The sequence below is a fragment of the Agelaius tricolor genome, unplaced genomic scaffold (genome assembly GCF_023055355.1).
Source record: "Agelaius tricolor isolate 1412-34295 unplaced genomic scaffold, bAgeTri1.0.p SCAF_8, whole genome shotgun sequence".
Taxonomy (NCBI): Eukaryota; Metazoa; Chordata; class Aves; order Passeriformes; family Icteridae; genus Agelaius; species Agelaius tricolor.
In genome coordinates, this window is record NW_027269268.1 from 7854226 (window position 1) to 7873103 (window position 18878).

At 41.6% G+C, this 18878-nt stretch overlaps 1 protein-coding gene across 5 annotated transcripts in view; it reads right to left on the minus strand.

Annotated features, from left to right (window-relative positions):
* Nucleotides 1-2226: 2226 nt before the first annotated feature.
* The window catches only part of ARHGAP24 (Rho GTPase activating protein 24), a 183641-nt gene continuing 166989 nt past the window's right edge, over nt 2227-18878 (minus strand). For all 5 annotated transcript variants that reach the window (XM_071431542.1, XM_071431546.1, XM_071431544.1 and 2 more), the window contains 5 exons: nt 10166-10298; nt 9331-9404; nt 8800-8921; nt 5166-6237; nt 2227-2957 (listed from right to left, as the gene is read on the minus strand). In XM_071431542.1, the coding sequence (XP_071287643.1) occupies nt 2714-2957; nt 5166-6237; nt 8800-8921; nt 9331-9404; nt 10166-10298 (1645 nt within the window). In that variant the 3' untranslated portion in view covers nt 2227-2713. The remainder of the gene's footprint in view (nt 2958-5165; nt 6238-8799; nt 8922-9330; nt 9405-10165; nt 10299-18878) is intronic.

Below are 18878 nucleotides of genomic sequence, written 5' to 3' on the forward strand. Positions count from 1 at the left end.
ATCCTTATAGGTTTTTTCACAGCTTTCAGGCTCAGTCTGCATTAACCCTAATCTTGTGAATAGATCTTTCCCCCTTCCACTGCACTGAATGTGCAGGAGTGTGATTTTATCTCCTGGCCACTTGGCTCCATCAGCATGTCCTCCCCAGCAGGTCACTTGACACACAGGCTGGACATGCTGAAGGGAACAGAGCAGCACAGGAGCTGTGGGCCACCTGGGAATGGTGCCATCCAGCTGAGAAGTGACCAGTGTTAGATTCTGAACGTAAGAAACATCAAGGACTTTGTGCTTTTAAAGAACTAGGACAGTAACAGGAGCATGAAGATGACCATTTAAAAGACATAAATAAACTTTATCACCACAGCCTAAATGCTGCTGCAATCTCACAGGTGGAGTGGGGTACTTTGGATGGATCACAATGGGAAGGGACATCTGCTGTCAGTGGTGTTTTCTAAGATTGCTGTGCCTGCTCAAGTTCCCCCTCTGTACAGATGATTTCTGCAAGACAGTGAGGTGAAGACTCGCTCTGGACTGCAAAGCAAGAAATTTGGGTGTCAGTGCTTAGCCATGCAACTGGAATTTGAACATTCTTTGAGGAACTGACTAAAATACTTTTTGAAACATGAAGGTAAGCTTCAAATGCAGGCAAAGTTAACCTTGAAACAAACAGACAAATCCTGCCTAACACAAGGTTTGATAGAAGCATTCATTACTGTGTACATCTAGTGTAAGAAAAGAAATTCCATTTAAGAAAATACTTAGAGGCTTTGATGTCATGTAAACAGATGTCAGATATTTCTAAAATTGTGAAGCCTACTGCATCAGTTATCAAGGTCTCTCATTCAATTTAAAAAACCAGAATTAACATAGTAATCTGTTTTCTTCTCACCATTGTGGCTACATGTTGTGATTGCTGCTAACTGATGTAAAACATGCAACTCATACATTGATCTCTCCCTGCCTGACTTTCTTCTGATTTACACATAGATTGGAGGTGCACTGGACATGTTCACAGCAATCAAGACAACAGCTGCCCTGACAGGACTTTGAACCTCACCACACACAAACAAGGCATCCACAAGCACCACATGTAATGCTCTGTATTTCTCTGGAATTTAAAACTTCATGTTTTCTTCCCAGTGTAATACCCACACCCAATTAATACTTGTTTAATATCCATACTATAACCAAGAAGGTTCTTTGAAGCCACCTTCATCAATCATTTTCAGCTGGAATTAAAAACTAATTGCAATATATTTAAGAGACACTAGAGGGAAGCCAAGATGTCTCAACAACCCTCCCTAATAATACTGCAGCCCTAAACCCTAAGTTAAAACCAAACATCCTTAACAGGGTGGAGAAAATACAGGTTATACTTACTGTGTTTAAAGATGCCAACAAACAAATGATTAATTTACAGGATGGCTCTGCTGTTTCTTTCCATTGGCACTCTGCCTGCTGTGACGCTCCAGGCTGTTCCCTCTAGGTGCTCCCTTGGTGATGCTGAGAGCCTGGAACTTTCACAGTTGTAACACTTGACAATAATCTCTTGAAGCATTCATGACAGTGTGATAACTTGTTAATATACACTGTAAATACAAGTGGTGAATATGTTGGTGTGTTTTCTTCCTTATTTACTGTTTGTTGCCAGCTGCCCCAGTAACTTCTACCATGGGCATTTTTTAATTATTTTTTTTTATACCCATCACACCGATAAGGTTACCAGAATCCCCAGGTAAACCTCCCTGTGTGTCCCTTCACCAGCACTACAAAAAGGACTTACCTTCACCCAGAGTGCAGAGGTAAGTCAGATGCAAATGTGGTCTGAACAACTGGTTTATATCCCTGCTCTGAACTGCAGTGATCAGGCACAGGGCTTCTTTAGGGTACACCAAAAACTCTGCTCATGTGATGAACTTCTCCTTAAGTCCCCTTTCCCCTCTCCCCAACTTCTTACTTGGTCACTCATGTTTGTTCCCAAACAGCAAGCTGTCGTTTGTTCCCAAGCAGCTGTTTACCCCCCTGTCACTGTCCCCAGTCTAGGCTGACTTCATATCCTCACTTGTTATTTAACAATGGGGTGCCCTGGAACTTGATCCCCTGGCCATCAATTCTGTGAAAGCAGTATTGCTTTATTTTTCCTGTGGCATACTTCAGCCATATTTCAGTTTCTCAATCCTGCTGTCTGTTTGGAAGTGACGCAAATCAGGGCTAACCATCCACACATTTACCTTAACATATCTGTTTATCCTCACTCCCCAGCAAAAGGGGTAACAAAACAAAAACAAAAAAACCATTTGATATACAAAATAAGCTGATGGTAACACAATGCCAAAAATAGCTTATTATGTTAAGTGCAAGGGAGAAAAGCCTTTATATAAAGCTTGATTGCAACAACATCTCAATTTACCAGTTTAAATACAAGACTTGCATTAAAATATTTCTTCCGATACATCTCTTGCTATAAGGTGGTTTTTAAATTTATATACACATATCCAGTTGTAACACTTGACAGTAGTCTCATGAAGCATTCAAAGAGTATAACTTGGTAAGTACACACTGTAGATATGACTGCTTAATGTATGTATGATTTCCTCCTTCAAGGGTTTGTAACATTTTGTTGAGTACTAGCCTCAGACAGGTGACCAGCCACCTGATACAGTATAATACCCCCAAGCCCTTCCTCAAGTCCCACAGCCTATGCTTCCACAGCTCACTGGATCCAGATGGTGTTGCCTCTTTCTGGTCTGCGAGACTCCACTGTCAATTCCCCAAAAGTAGAGAAAAACTGCTCCATTTCCTTCTGCAGCATATCATTCCTCTTCTCTGCATCCTCCTTCGCCCGCTCTGCGTTACGCATTTTGATTTCTACCATTGTGAACTTCTTCCTCTCTTGATCCAGCTCTTCATGCAGGGCCATCATTTCAGTCTCCAGGGTGAGATTTCTCTGCTCCAGGCTGCATGAAGGAAAAAAAAGCAGACAGGTTCTGAGCAGCACTCCTCACTCACGCAGAAACACACACCACCAACAAATTCATACACGTCTTTTCATTTCTAAAGCTTAGACTGAATTTCTGATGGGTGTATCTACAAACCATGGCTTCATCCATGAACTGCTCTCACAGGGCAAGCTCTCTGGCTGTCTGTTAAAAAAATACCTTTGTCTCTTTGGTAGCTCAATTAGAAAATGCCTTTGAACAGCAAAAGGCACAGAAGGAAACAGCTCCATCTCATTCTCCAGGAGTAGGTTAACTGTTCCCTTTACTTCCTGCACTGTTGACACCCAGCTGCTGCTAGTTGCAGTAGTGCTACCCACAAGGTCAGAATAGTGCCCTGAATGCTTTTGTTTCACTGCTAATCTCCTTTTTCAGCTGACCTGCCTGCTGTATTTACTTGCCAGTATGGATCTGCATGTATGTGTAAATATGGCCGTCATGAAGTTCAGTAAAGCGAGGTCCTACACCTGTGCCATGGCACCCCAGGCACACCCACAGGCTGGGCAGAGAAGAGACTGAGAGCAGCCATGCTGAGGAGGACTTGGGAGTGATGGTTGATGAAAATCTCAACATGAGCTGGCCCTGTGTGCTCACAGCCCAGAAAGGCAATCATATCCTGTGCTGCATCCAGAGCAGCGTGGGCAGCAGGGTGAGGGAGGGGATTCTGCCCCTCTGCTCTGCTCTAGTGAGATCCCACCAGGAGTGCTGTGCCCACCTCTGGTGCACCCAGCATAAGGAGGAGATGGACCTGTTGGTGCAGGTCCAGAGGAGGACCATGGAGTTAGAAGAGGACTGGAGAACTTCCCCTACAATGACAGGCTGAGAAAGTTTGGGCTGTTCAGCCTGGTGAAGGGAAGGTTGTATGGAGATCTCATTGCAGCCTTCCTCTATCTGAAGGGGGCCTACAGGGAAGCCAGAGGGACCCTTCATCAGGAGGTGTAGTGATAGGACACTATCAGGGAATGGCTTCAGCCTGGAAGAGAGTAGGTTTAGATGAGATGTTTGGAATAAATTCTTTACTGTGAGGGTGTTGAGGCACTGGCGCAGCTTGCCCAGAGAGGCTGTGGCTGCCCCATCCTTGGCAGTGCTCAAAGCCAGGCTGGATGGGCCTCTGAGCTGTTGGGTCTTGTGGGAAGTGTGGCTGCCCATGGCAGGGGGTTGGAACTGGATGATCTTTAAGGTCCATTCCAACCCAAACCCTCCTATGATGCTAGTAGTACTAAACAAGTGAGCACACATATTAAACTGTACATGAAGTGCTCCACTGCAGTGCACACTATGCTGGAAAGAGTGATGCAAGTAAAGACTGCGACACCCTGCGTGCTGCACTTTGACTGGCAGCTGCTGTTGCCAGCAGCTCTCACACTGTGATCTATGACTTGCAGTGCCAGAGGACCAGTGCATAGAGCTGCTGTGTAACAGATGTGAGAACAGAAAGTCCTGAACAGCTTGACTGAAGAACCTTTGTAACAAAGAGAGCACATTCAGCTCCGCACTGCTGAGTGCATTAATTAACACTAAGCCCAGACTTTGAGGTTATTCACTGATCTCTACAACCATCCACCCCAGCAACATTGCTCTGTATGAGCAGAGTCTGCATTATCTGTAGATAAAGACACCCTCCTCCCTCCCTTGCTCTCTTTTAACAGGTCTGAGCTTTGAAGGAAAGTCTCAGCAGCAGAGCAAAGACAGGACAATGAGCAGAGGTAACTCCCAGATGCTGCACCTCCTCAAGAGGAATGAGGACTGCAAAGAAGTCCAGCAGTCTCCCCTGTCCCAAAACCTACAAGTGGAATATGCCACAACATTGCTTTCACTGAAGGGTGACACTCAGTTGCCTTTCTCTTGAGAATAGGCAAGAGCTAATGGAGACACTGTGAGAGGCTATTGATTTTGTTAATTAGATTATACAGAAACTCACAAGGTTCTGGCTTTGCTTTTGACACCAACAGGATAACATGTCACAACCATGGCAAACAACTGCTCTGAAAAAAACTCCTCTGGATCACAGTATCACTGAAGCAATGTCAACACTGAAAGATGACAAACCATTGGCAAGCATCTAGTGAGTGACACAGCAGTGACTGCAGTTAGTGCAATTCACAAGAGGAAAAACTTGGATTTACTCTGCAAAAGCCAGTCAGATGGTAGAGCGCTGAACCATCTTACCTTTTTATCCTTGTCTCATATTCTAGTTTTTGCTTGGCCATTTCTTGCTTCAAGCTGGACACCAGGCTGTGCAAAGCACTGTGGTTGTTGGTACTGTTGGGCACAAACGTTTCACTGTTATCGCTGCTGCTGGTGGCTCGGCTGCTGTGGCCCCCCACACTCCTCCTGTCACTTTTGTTCTCATAGTCACCAGGGTTAGAGAGCTCTTCGTGGGGTGGCCCATCCAGCACAGAGTCTTCGAAGTTACCCGCATAAAAGTCCTGCTCAGGGCAGGTGGTGGTGGATGAGCGACAGGAGTTGGAGTGCTCTGGGAGGGATATTTCACACGAGGACGTGGACCAGGTGGCACTGTCCACGCTCTGTTTGTCATCAGAGTTCACCATGGAGAACTGCTGGTGGACATTGTCGTAGGTGGAAAGCCTGTTGTGCTGGCCTGACTCAGCCACCGAGGGCTCCCTCTGCTTGTTGTCCCTGAGGGTGACGTAGCCATTGGGCGCCCAGCCTGGGCTCCGGCTGCCCAGGCTGTTGCTGTGCCCGTCCGTGCTGGAGACGCCCATGCGCACCCCGCCGTTCTGCACGCTGTGTGTGCCCATCTTGGTCACCGGCCCCTTCAGGGACGACGTTCTCCTGGCTTGCAGGGAGCAGTTTGGCACGGCCTGGCTCTTCTCCGGGCCCTCCACGGAGCTGCTGAAGGACCCGTTGGTGACTATGCCGCTACCTTTATTAAAAGCAGGATTTTTTTTCACCGTGAGTGGCGGGCTCCTGGTGACATCTGGTTTCTGGATGCTGTTCCTGGGGCTGTTTGTCTTGCTGCTGGGCAGAGCAGTTGGAGACTCACAGTCCATGCTTCCCCTTTGGGGAGACTCGGGTGTATCCCACGAGCAGCGCCTCACTGCCGTCTCCTTGGTATTGTTGTTCTCTTTGTTCTGTAGCTGCCCTGCAGTGGTTTTCTTTGGAATTTCATTGTTGTTGTTGCACACCTCAAGTCCCATCTGAGGGTCTACATCCTTGGGAAACAGCTCTTCATGTTTGCTTATCATCACTGACATGAGCTGCTGGACTACTACTGTACCTGAAAGGGGACACCAAGCACGTGGTTGTGAATGGCCTGTTTTATTTAAGGCATAAATACATTCTACCTCCCAGATTCCACAAATACCTAGCAAACACTGAGCTTATACAAACACTGACACAATGCAGCCATCTGTGTAACACCCGGAATGTTTAACAAGGCTGAAGTGCCTCTTGGCTACAGGGCCACAACAGCATGATCTCTTCCTTCCATCACACCAAGCCAGCAAGGCCTCACAGACCCCCTAAAAACAACGGGAACATTTGCAAAGAGGCTGTTACCGTGACAGTAACTGCATCCCATGAAGACCACAGGAGGAGATAATGAGCAGAACATGGTAACATCATTCTAAATGATGGCTTTCCACTCAATGTGGTGAACGTTTTAAAACCAAAGTCTCATTCTGGCACAGCACTTATGTCTGATAGTTTAACAGCAAATGGGCAGGCAAGGGATTTGCACTGCTGGAACAGACTTTTTAGTCTTCTGAAGCAAAACAGTGCAGTAATGAGACAGAATTAATTTAATGTGAATACATTTAACCACTCCATGGTGGTTAAACACAGCCAGAAAACTATGCCACATTATAGCACACTATGGAAGTAATGCAGGACCACAGCTTGGTGCTTCCTGTAATAGATGGCCACTTCTCCTCTAAAAGAACAGCCCCTTGGTGTGCACACCACTTGACTGCACTGTAATTTACACACTAGCACTTAGAAGTGGACTTGGCATGATAAAGATATGCAACTCTATTTTGCTAAGCAGTCCCTCATTACAGTTTATTAAGAATATTTCAGGAACAAGGTCAAGGTAGTTATAATAATCACCTCATTTTTAAACTGCTAAAAAGGTTTGAGAGGCATGCTGTGCTTTTCTAATCAATAAATTCCCACTGTGCAAAAGTCATTTCACATCAACTTCTCTATAATACTCTGGACTTTATATCCCATCCTTTTAAAATACACCAATACCAAGAGTCAATTCAATGTGGGTACTCAGTATCTTTTTTAGCTGTTCTCACTTGTTTGTTTGCTGAGGCAAAATGATACTTTAGAACTAGGCAGCAGGAAAATTCACTTAGCTAATCCCTTGGCACACTTAGCTGCATTCCTTCTTAGAACATTACCTGTTGTGTGCAGAACTTTACTACAAACATTGCTTTGTCCTCAGGCAACTTTTATGACTGCATTTGACAGGAAAAAAAATCTCCCTGTGGCTGGAATTCTGAAAGAAATCTCTGCTGAATCAAACAAAACCAACTCCTGATCCCCGTCATAAAGATACGATTCCCCAGATCCGCATGTTTTGTTTTGAATGATTGTGCAAGAAAAGCACTCTGTATCTTCCAAAAGGCAAAGAGAAATGATGAAGGGTGGCCCTGAGCACCAGTCAATGTATAGTCTTTGTTCAAAGTCCCTATACATTTGAATATGTGTAGCCTAATTGCAAATCAGCACTGTTTTATGTCTAATCTTACAGTAATGCTTAGAAGAGGTCATGAATCTGTTTAATCAAACCTGTTTCTCAATAGTTAAAGATGTGTTATGTGTTTTCCTACAGAGAATGTAGTATCCATCCCGTTTCCTGCAACAGGCACCATCATTTTAATTCTAGGGCTGTTGATAAGCAGGCTGGAGAGCTGCTCCAGACAGTATTCTCAGATTTCATACATGATTTGGAAATGTCATGTTTCTGTTCACAACAACATGGTCATTGTCATAAGAATTAAAAAGAAGGAGGAGAAAAAGTAAGGCTTCAGAAAAACATGTGAATGAACTTGTAGAGGGAATTGTATCTGGGAAGAGAAAAAGCATCATACTCACAGGGAAAGTGAAAAAATTCTATACAGTATCAAATAAACTAAGAAAACTGCATTTTTTGAATTTTCAGTGTACAGTCTGTGTACAGCCCTAATTTTCAAGAAAGCTGAGTAAATCCTACACATTAAACAAAACACGTTTGATGGCAGAAAAGGGATCGTGTACTTCACGCAGAGTTAAAGTTACAAAGATTAAGACTAGAAGAAAGTCAGTCACAGGAGGACATTGTCACATCCATATTTTTGCATTAATCACAGCAAAATGCTACAGCTGAACATGGCTGTAAATGAGAGCATGCAATCAATCTGTTAAATTGATTCCTGCTGTTCAGCAAGGCATGCAATACACAACTGCCTCGTGGGGGTTCTACATGGGTCACTGCAGTGTGAACCTGGGCTCTTCCTGGTCCTCAAGAACCATAGGTGAAATATTAACTGCACTCCAACTTCATGTGCTGAGTAAGAGCATGCCATGCTTGCAGGAATTTTTGAGAGAGAAGGTCCATGTTTAGTGAAGCTGCCAAGGCAGAACAATCTCATGGAAAGTCTGTTTGTAATGCTGCACATTTCAGTACCTGTCACACTAGCCTGCAAGATTTAAACCAAAAGCTCGTTCAGGTTGAAAATTTCTGTCTCTATATAACAGATATATGGAATTTATTGCACAGACTGGTATGTGCTGGCAATAAACCTAAAGACATTTCTTCTTTTCTCTTACAAGTCATGTACAGTAAGCTCACCCTCCATGATAGTCAGAGGATCTTCCACTTTGGGGCGCAGGATGTTGGGGCCAAAAACCGTAGCCAGGTTTTGCACACTCATTTTGTTTACACCTGAATAGGACTGCACTTCATCAAGGAATCTGTGGGGAAGAGAGAGGTCCTTAAGGAACATGTAAGGAGGAAAATTAGGGAAAAGAAAATCAAATCACATGATTGTTTCTTAACATAGTTTAAGTACTGCATTCCAAATGCAAACAAAGCGAATAACTGCAGTTAGAAATGGGAAAAACAAGGTCCTGTCAAGAGGATACAATATATTCACTTCTACTTTCTTGCACTCCTTGCCTGCTTATGAAAGAAAGTCACAATCTTGATAGAGCAAATTACTAATTAGTCATGCAGTAAACCTACCATTTTGGTACCTTCACTTGAGTTCTCCAGTCCTCCAAGTGTGAGTAATGTTTTTCCTTCAGGGCACACAGACAGACAGGTCTGTCTGTCAGCTCACACTTATAAATACCATTGTGATAGTCTTGCAAGAACACTTACCTACAGATGTATTTCAGCAGATTGTAATTGACAGCTGGCAGGCTCTTCACTTGCTTCACCAGTTCCTTCAGGCCCTTTAAGAGGTTTAAGGAAAAATAAAGAGTGAGTAGGCACAGTTTTTTAATATTTTATCAGAGATTAAAAAAAAAATAGTCAGCAATTCCAATTACAAGACAATACACATGCTACTGAAAGTGCAGCATTAAATACAAGTTATGATCAGGAACAAACAGCTTGTAGAACCCATTTTGGATTAGGCTAACATGGATTAGCTCTGGAAATAAATAAACAAGAAAATAGATATCTTGTTTCATCATGCCTTTTCTTTTTCTTTCATTCTTCCTTTTTTTGACCAGCAGCTCCATTCCTCCTGCTGTTAACAAGGCTAAGCCTTCCAGGAACAGTTCTGGTTTGAACTAGCTGGCATTTCCTACAAGAAACTACTTGGTTATTTTACCCAGTTCTGGTCCATAGTAATTATTACTAATAAATGACTCCTGATTTAACAGCAAGAGTTGAACAGCGACCATCAAGACCCTTCCTCTTACAGTTCAGATTCTAATCCATGAAAATATACATCTCTTCCATGCAAAATGGAAGCCTATTGATGTTTACAATGTTTACTTGAACTGGATTCAGTGACATGCAATAAATACAGCTGAGGTTATGCTACACACTTTTATTTAGAACTCCCCAGGACCTAGGTGGCAACAATTTTCATACAAATCGCACTTCAATTAATAGATGCTCATTTAAATTAGGACAATCTCCAGCTTCCCTCCTCCTGAAAACTGGAACAGCCTTTTATTTCATTTTACTTGAGTTACCAACTCACCGTTTCTTCCTCCTTGCTGAGCATTTTGGCACAGGAAAGAAAATCTTCATATTTTGCATATGGTACAACTGGTTCTGGGAGCTCCCTTAGGTACAGCTTGAGCAGTGAAGCCACGGTGTGCACATCTGTGTTGCTGTTGGGGTGGAATACGAGAAGTCATGAATGTGAATCAGGATGATGCTGTGAGACTGGCAAGCTAAAACCTGCCACTTTTCCACTGCCACTCCACATTTTACTCATCACCAATATATACATTTACAAACCCTATCTGTAATCTGGGTTTTATTGGATTTTTTTGTCCCATAAAGAACTCAGGATACCCACAGGCAAATGTCCATCAACTCTAGTGATTTATCACCATAAATAATTACACATAAGGCCCTGTTTGCAGAAACAGGTATGGAGGAGATAGATCCTGCCTCTTGTTGACAAGCATCTCCCTTCAGACATGCAAAATTCATCCTAAATTACACTTTTCATTTTCACCTGAGCTAGAAACAAGGCATTTACACACTGGAAATTTTTCTCCTACTAGAGATGGCCCCAGGTCCCAAAACATGCCCAGTGTGTCTCAATTCCATTTTATCAGCACATCCTCTGTTACCACTATTCAAGAAGCAGGTTTTAAAGGAAACATATATACCACAGGCATTTAGTTGAAATCTACCTACTGGAATTACAGCTTTTTTTCCTGATATGTGTCTTTTTCCTATGGGATCCCACTAAATAACTACTGTGCCTTATAGCTGTACTCTTACACTGAAAACCTTGATAAACTATACTCAGAATCACAAATCCCTGGGAAATGAGTTTTAGCTCTATCCTCTACCAAATAAGCCCATGCACCAAACAGAAAATGTCTGAATGCTTCTAGAACAGGTAACATCACAGGGCCAGCAGTCAAAGGCCTGATACAACACGTGCTCCCCATAACTGCATTTGCAGAAATGTAAGGTTTTTTGGATACAGCTAGTAGGAGCCTTGGCTGTTTATCAGGCACACTAAAAGTAACACAGAGGGAAGGATCACAATCACAAGTTCAGACAATGCAATCACACTTGCTTCAATGTTTCTGTGGTGTGTAAATTACACTCCTGTTAACTTAGCAGTACTTATCTAAAAATAAGTAAGTAGAAATTAGATATAAGGCACAAGTTAGCATGAAGAAATCTCTCTTGCATTATGTCTGGCTCCATCCCTGGGTTTAGCTATTCAGGCATTTATTCAAATCCTTACTGGAATGTTCTACATGCTTACCCTGGCTCAGATAAAGAATTGTACTGCAAGCTGCTATCTTTCCCTCTGGTCTCTGAAAAATCACAAAAGGGGGCACTAAATTATGCTCATTTTATTAATAAGAAACAGGAAAGGCACACACGCCTACAATGTGCATTATTATGTATTTTCTTTTTCTTTGAAGACTTCACACATGGAGTATTTTTTTAAACTCACAGTGTCTCAAAGGGAGCCATTGGTATTTGATGCACTTAAGCTTTGCTAGAGGTATGTTAATCATTATTTTGGAATAATCTGTTAAAACAGTAATGGCTTTTACTAAGTTAAATCTTAACAGGAATGGTGGGAACAGCCTGAGAGAAATGTGGTATGGTATGTCAGAAGAAGAGAGATGATAAAGCACTGTATATGTTTTTATGTTCACCACCACCAAACTCCTCAAAATGAATGTGCAGAAAACACTTCTAATTCCAAAATGAGTAATTCCCAGCCCAAATTCCAAAAAGGGTTTTCTGGAGAAACTGTATAAAATACTAATGCAAACCCATATTTTTAAAGAAAATTCAAATTCTAATCTCTTGATTGCAACCCTCTGTTGTAGAGTGGCTTGAATTCAAAACAGTGTTTACCTACGCCCACACTTTTTGGATACATATATAACAGATGTGGGGAACTACTAGCATGAAACTAGGCCTGATTGTACTCTTTAATGAGATTTCAAATGCTAGCTCAGATTTGGCCTCTAACCTTTCTGCTCTATCTAATCTCAACTCAGCATTGATCGTCTTTCTGAAGATTTCATTATTACTGCTTTTTTTATTTAAACCAGGAAATTCCTCACACCTTGCTGAAGGACTTAACCACCTCTTTACAGAGTCTATTTGCATAAAACTGGAGAGGCCTTTCCAAAATCCAGGAATCAAACAGGTTAAGTGAGGGAAATTACTGAAGAACAATTAGAAGTGGGCACACAGGTCTCTCAGTAAGGGGATTACACAGTAACATCTTCCCTTCTTTGTACTGCCAGCATCATGCTGGTACATGCTGGTACAGGACCATACGGACATACAATGCTTCATGTAGTATGTAAGAAAAATTTCACACCAGTTCTTGCTGTGGAATACTTGTTCCTAGAGGGCACAGCAGCTGAAAGTTAAAAAAGGCTGAAGAAGGGGACAGAAGCCTTGAAAATTAATGCAATTTCTAAACTTTCTTATTTTGGTGTGAAGTACTGTTAGGTTATCACTGCGAGAGGTAAGCTGAGTGCCAAAAAATTGTGGGTCTGCCATGGAAGAACTGAGAGGGAAACAGGGAGGCAGGATGCTGAGGAGGAAGGAAACTGGGAAGTGTTGCTCTCAAATTAACTTCCTGAAGCACATGCTGTATTTACAAGTATGTAGAAAGGTGTTTTATAAAATGAGATTAGAAACCCAGGTCACAATCAGCAGACAGAGATACACATATACAATATTTTAAACTAATTTTTCAATTCTTATTTTCTTCGGCACTACCACAGACTGCCACGAGATGGTGGGGTTGCAAAGTAAGATTTTGGAACATTTGTTATTTTTTTTCCCTTAACGGTACTGAACCACTTAAGATTTAATATATCTGTACAGAAATTACCATACAGATTTGGGCAGCACAAACAAAATAAACACAGCCTGCATACACAGACATACAGCTTGCCAAGCTCTTTAAGAACTGGATTTTTAAATTCTGCTTTATCAACATTTAGACAAAAGCTAGTAACTTTCTTGAGTGCAACTGAGGGTAAAAAAATTCAGTATTTTTATAAATAATGTAACTAAAAGACTGTCTCAGAATCTGAGACTTGTTTAGACCTTGCAAGGTAGTATAATTTTTTTCACTTTTTGCTTTAAATTACAGGGGAAAATTTTAAAATGGCTGACTCCAGTCCTAATCATCTGTGTTTTGGGTGTTTTAGTCCACAAATACCACTAAACACTTTTCAGCCACAGAGGACAGCTGTAGGTTTCAAACAAGTGCTGAACTGGAGGGCTGGGAGCATTTATTTCCCCTTTTAGTCTACAGTGTTCCATCAACAGTCTAAGTCAAAAAACAGCACTTAGATTCCTGCCTTGAGGATAACTGGTGTAGTTTTTAAAACATGGATCTTTGCAGGCCTATGGAGGACCTTTTCCTCATGGACTTTTTTCAGTTACAAGTGATTAGCTTAAGACAGGGCAGAATTTCCCCCTTGAGCACTGTCCTTGCCTACATTCCAGAATCATTACAGCTACAGAAATTTAATGATTATACCTATCATCATATTTCTTTTGCTATCTGACTGTGTAATATCAAAGTGTTTTATGATTACACATTCATAATTAACATGATTAGAAGTATTCATTAATTTTTATTAAAACACAGGATGTCAATTCTGGCAGAAAATCCTCTGTTATCTAAATTGGAACAACTCTCATTAACTGAGGCAGACTTTTTCCAAGTCCACAATTACGAGCTTGAAATGGGAATGACGAAGCACAAAATGGGGAATTTAATGTAAAAAGCATCAGCAAGCTGAGGAACAGCTATTTTGGCATGTTGTGGTGGGAGGTCTGAGAAAGATGACTTATCTCACCGAAATATTAATACTGCATTCATGGTGGCATTTCCAAAGGAGCAGGCCCCCACTCCAGCACTGTTCATGCACAGGCATGACAAATGCAAACGTGTCCCAGCCTCTCCTTAGTCATCATATTCAAAGGCCCATTCATCTGAACTTTGTCAGTAATATCTCTCACGGCGCTGCTGTTTTGACAGCACTTTCCTTTGTGATACCACAGACACCGTGGAAGTGGCTGTCAGACCGATTACACTCCCTGCAGTTTTGCACTCCCTCTACCATAAACAATATCCCTGAAGCCCAGCAGGTCACCAGAAATCCAGGCAGAACCCTCACACCCCGAGCAGCAGACAGCGTGCTCAGAGAGCTGCAGTCAGCGCTTCAAGCACAAAGCCAACAAGCCCCTTGTAAACTCTGTGAGAGGAAGTATTAACAAGGCAAGGTCACATTACAAAAAGATTAATGCCCTGCCAAAAATAGCTCCAGATCATGATGGCACATAAACAGTTTGCATGAAGAACAAACAGTAGGGAACAATAAGCTGCGAGGCTATAATTCAATTTAGGAGTCCTGGTAATAAAACAAAAGAGAACATTACATTTGGTGTACCAGTTTGACTAATTTTGGGAGACAGGCTTTGGTCCAGAAATTCAAAGGTCAGGTTAACTTAATGTGCCATGTGATTTTTCTTCCTCTATGTAGGTATTTTCAAAGCATTACTCTATATAATTTTCCTACAGAATGTAGAGATTTAGTTACAAGCAGTCCTGTGCTTCATTTAATACCAATTTAATTCTGCGTACACCTTGTGAAGCATATATGAAAGCATTTACCAGTCTGGCTCTAGTATAAGTTAACAACTGATTTCTATTCTTGTTTTTTGGTTTAGACAGAGAAATAAACCAAACCTATCCTGCTCCTTTGTCCTGGTGCTCACCATTTTTACAAAGCATGCTACCTTCCACAGTCCACAAGGAATGGTGAAGACTGGCAGACTCCATTCCCAAGTTAGGTACTAACTGCAGTAATTGTAACAGCAGCCAATTTATGCAGGTTTATAAAGGCTTTAAAAACAGCAATGAAGACAGCAATTTAGGACAAGGAAAAGGACAAACTCTATGGGGAAGGATGTTAAAAATTACTTCAAAAAATACAGATCCTTAAAGAGACACAAGTGCTTTCAGCTAAGGTGGGCAGAGGTCTAAGAAACAGCTGGGTTTCCTCTAGGAAAAAAATCTACCAGGTCCACTGAATATACTGAATATACTGATAATTATTTTCTCTTGCTATATTGTTCACAAAAACTGTTAAGTTTCTCCAGTATTTTTCAGGGATTGCAAGCATATGTAAAAACATGGAAACCCACAACAAGTAACCTACCTGTTCTTGCTTACTGGAAGAGAAAGCCACCAATTTTGCAACCCGGTTTTTTTCAAGAATGCTTGAAAAAAACACTCTCTCAGACACTGTGCATGGTAACAAAATGTCATCCTTTCTTAAAGGTGACCAGGGCCCTCTAAGAAATCACTGGTCACTGGCAAATGAAATACATAGCTGGCTTTTCTTTTTTTTTTTTTTTAATCAGAGCTGACAAACCAACCATTTCTGAAACAAATTTATGTAAAGTAACTACAAATGTTTATTCACTGCCAGTAACTAAAAACACTCTGAGGACACCAAACCCAACTAAAAACACAACAGGACACCAATTAAACTAATTTAATGACCCTTGCATCACACTAGATATATCTCCTAATGAGTATTTAATTGCTAGATTAGGTCTTTAAGTTGTGCCATATGGAGTGATTATTTCTGTTAGCTGGTTAGAGTAAGGGCTGGAACTGGAAAGGACATGGAAGTGGGTCCAGAGGCATAGCTGATGAGCAGATTGAGAGGATCAGGGAAGAAAGGCTGGAACCAGCAGAAACAAACAGGAATTTTCACAGGCCTAAGGACATTTGTGTTTGGCAGGAACAAGCTTTCGAGTAAAGACTTCATTTCACACAAAAATGTGGAGTTTAAGAGATTACTGCACTTCGCCAGTAGGAAGGCATATGAAGCCCCTTCTTTGTGGGAAACTATCTGCTTCTAAACAAATTCTTATGTACAGGCTTGGATCTGAAAAACAAAGAACAATTTTTACAACCAGTGTTTTCTGCTTGCCATCTGCACAATGCCAATGCAGACTGCAGCCCAAATGAGAAACGTCCCATTTCCAGCATTCACCAAAATTTTAAAACATTCTTTAAAAATTTTTCTCCTCCTCTGGAGAAGAAAAAGAATTGTGCATGTGCTCCTTCTCACCTCATCCTTGTCACTGTCTTATTTTGCTTCAACAATCCCAGTGATTACATGCCTAGAAACATAGCAGCTTTACATTTTGGATTATTTGGCTCCAGTGAATAAGCATTTGCCAGCTATCACATACTACCAACTCAGGTACCTTTTTCTCGACCAGAGCAGTAACATTTTGTTCCTTTTTTGGAGCAATTCATACTCATAAGAGAATGTATTAGGGATTTTGATTTGCTAGATATGCATTTATGTGCCATCCTTCTCTCTTGTGCATGCACACAAAATGCTGGCGAGTGAGCTATGTAACTTTTAAACTCTCTGAACCACTGAACTATGTTCATCAGTAATAGTTATAAAAATCCAAGCCACACACATCAATCATATTAATTTTTTTATTAATATTTGTTTCAGTGACATTTCAAATATTTTTTCTCCCTGAGAAATCTTATCTCACATGTCATCTGGTAGTAACTGTGATGAACAGCAGATGAAAAGAGGCAATATGGAAAAAGAAATCCAATTTTTACCCCTCCGAGGTAAAAACTGGAGAACAAATCCTTATGCAATTTTCCTTATGCAGTGCCATATTCTCTGTGCTAATTTCACAGAACAAATGGTCATAATTCAGTTTGTGTCATTACAAATGTATGATTTGTAAAGGAGATGAGGGACTTTATAAGTAAAACATAAGCCACACACACAAGAAGAGAGAAGCAAATACCCCAAGGGGGAAGAAAATGGATTCCCTGGAGGGGGCAATTTTACACAGAGGTGGAGCTGTACTGGAAATACCAAGGATATTTCAAATAGTAGCAAGCGTGAGTGATTGCCTAATTGCACAGCTCGTTCCTTAGAGCAAATTTCACAATATGTGCAGATACATTCAGAGGGAGTGAGGTATTTATTGATTTTTGTTTCTAAACTGACACATAATTTTGAGGCGTTGTGTTTTTCTTCACACGAAAGGCCTCAGCAGATTTCAGCTGCAGCAGCTGCACCTCACCTTTCCAATACTGATCATCAAGAAATGATGGTGCTCCAGTTTCTGTCAGAGGGGGCTTGAGGTGTTGGATGTTTCAGATCAGACACAGGGTTTTCTCAGTCTGTGAGACTGAAAATTTTTAAACACTTGTTCCATTCTCATACACAATTCTTCAGCAACATCTTATTCCAACCATAAGATCAAGATCAAAATTAGTAAGTGGAGGTTCTTTCCACTATGTTTTTTATAACTGACTTCAGTATTGAAACACCCAGCTGCTAACTCACATGAGAGCAACCATTTCTCAGATATGTTTTATATGTTTCAAAATATGGCTGTATTTTCTTTTGAGTGAAGCTATTCCCCTTCTTGTTTCTAATTTGCTTTATTCACTCTGGTTGTGCTTGCTCTGTGGTCTTCTCTGCCAGGGGGGTACAGACAGGAAGGCAAGAGGGGACAAAGAAGGACAGGGGCTCCACAGAACCGTGGATAGCAGCTGAACTCTGGGCAAAGAGCAGATCTGTGCCTCTGAACTCCATCTCCCAACACCAGCATGGTGAGGTGTGCAAGCATCTTAAAACACAGATGACATTTTAAAGGAGTACTAACCATGGCTGTATGATCTTACTTTTGGTTTTGTCTTTAATTCTATGGTACATATTTTACTGAATCAGCTATAAAGGCATAAAGAGAATTGTTTAATAGCAATTTGTCACACAAAAATAAAGCCTACCCATATTTCAATGTATTTCACATTGTTTCTGTTTCTGAAGTGTTTGTCTAACATGCACTTACTTGCATATGGAAAAAATGTGAGTATGGAAAGTGGCAAGCTCCTCAAACACCAGCTCTTTGTGTTATTTCCAACACTGATGACAGCAGCCAGTCTTTCTCCCTGTCAGAGCCAGTGACCCAGCACCGCTACGGAAGTGTGACCTGTATTCCATTGTGTTCCATGCCCCAGGAACAAAAATGTCAGCTCTGCTCCAACTGCAAAAATCTCTATTACTATTGATGTAAATTAATAGAGAGAACCTGGGTGGATCTTGCATGATGGGACTTTTGGCTAATAATAACATGTAATTATTTACAGATTAAACACAGTGGATCTAGAGGTTCACAAGAAAAAGTGAGCATGGATGCCTAATGTATATGGCTTTTTCCTTCTCTACAGCACTCTTCATACTGTGGCCACTTTCCAAGAGCTCAGCTTACCAAACAGGCTGCATCAAACCCAGAGCCCATGCTTCTGTTCAGCACAATGAAAAGTTACCCCAAACCAAGTTCATCACACAGGTACTACTTCGAAATGAACTTCACCTCAAATGTAACAACAGCCTGGGGGAAAAAAGCAGATGCCCAATGGAAATGATGGAAAGGTCAGAGCAGAGTTTATGCCTGACTTCTGAACCACTGCTACGTCTGAATCACACCCCTCCAAACCCAAATGTGAAAAAGTGAACAGGAAAAGCACCCTGTGCAAGGCATGGGGACATACAAGGTCAGTGTTCTATAAATTCTGAGCTTCAGAAGCAGAACTGCAGGACCCGCGATTTATAGGCAGCTCCTGCTGCTGTTTCTAATTGCTAGAGTAGAAATTACGTGCATCC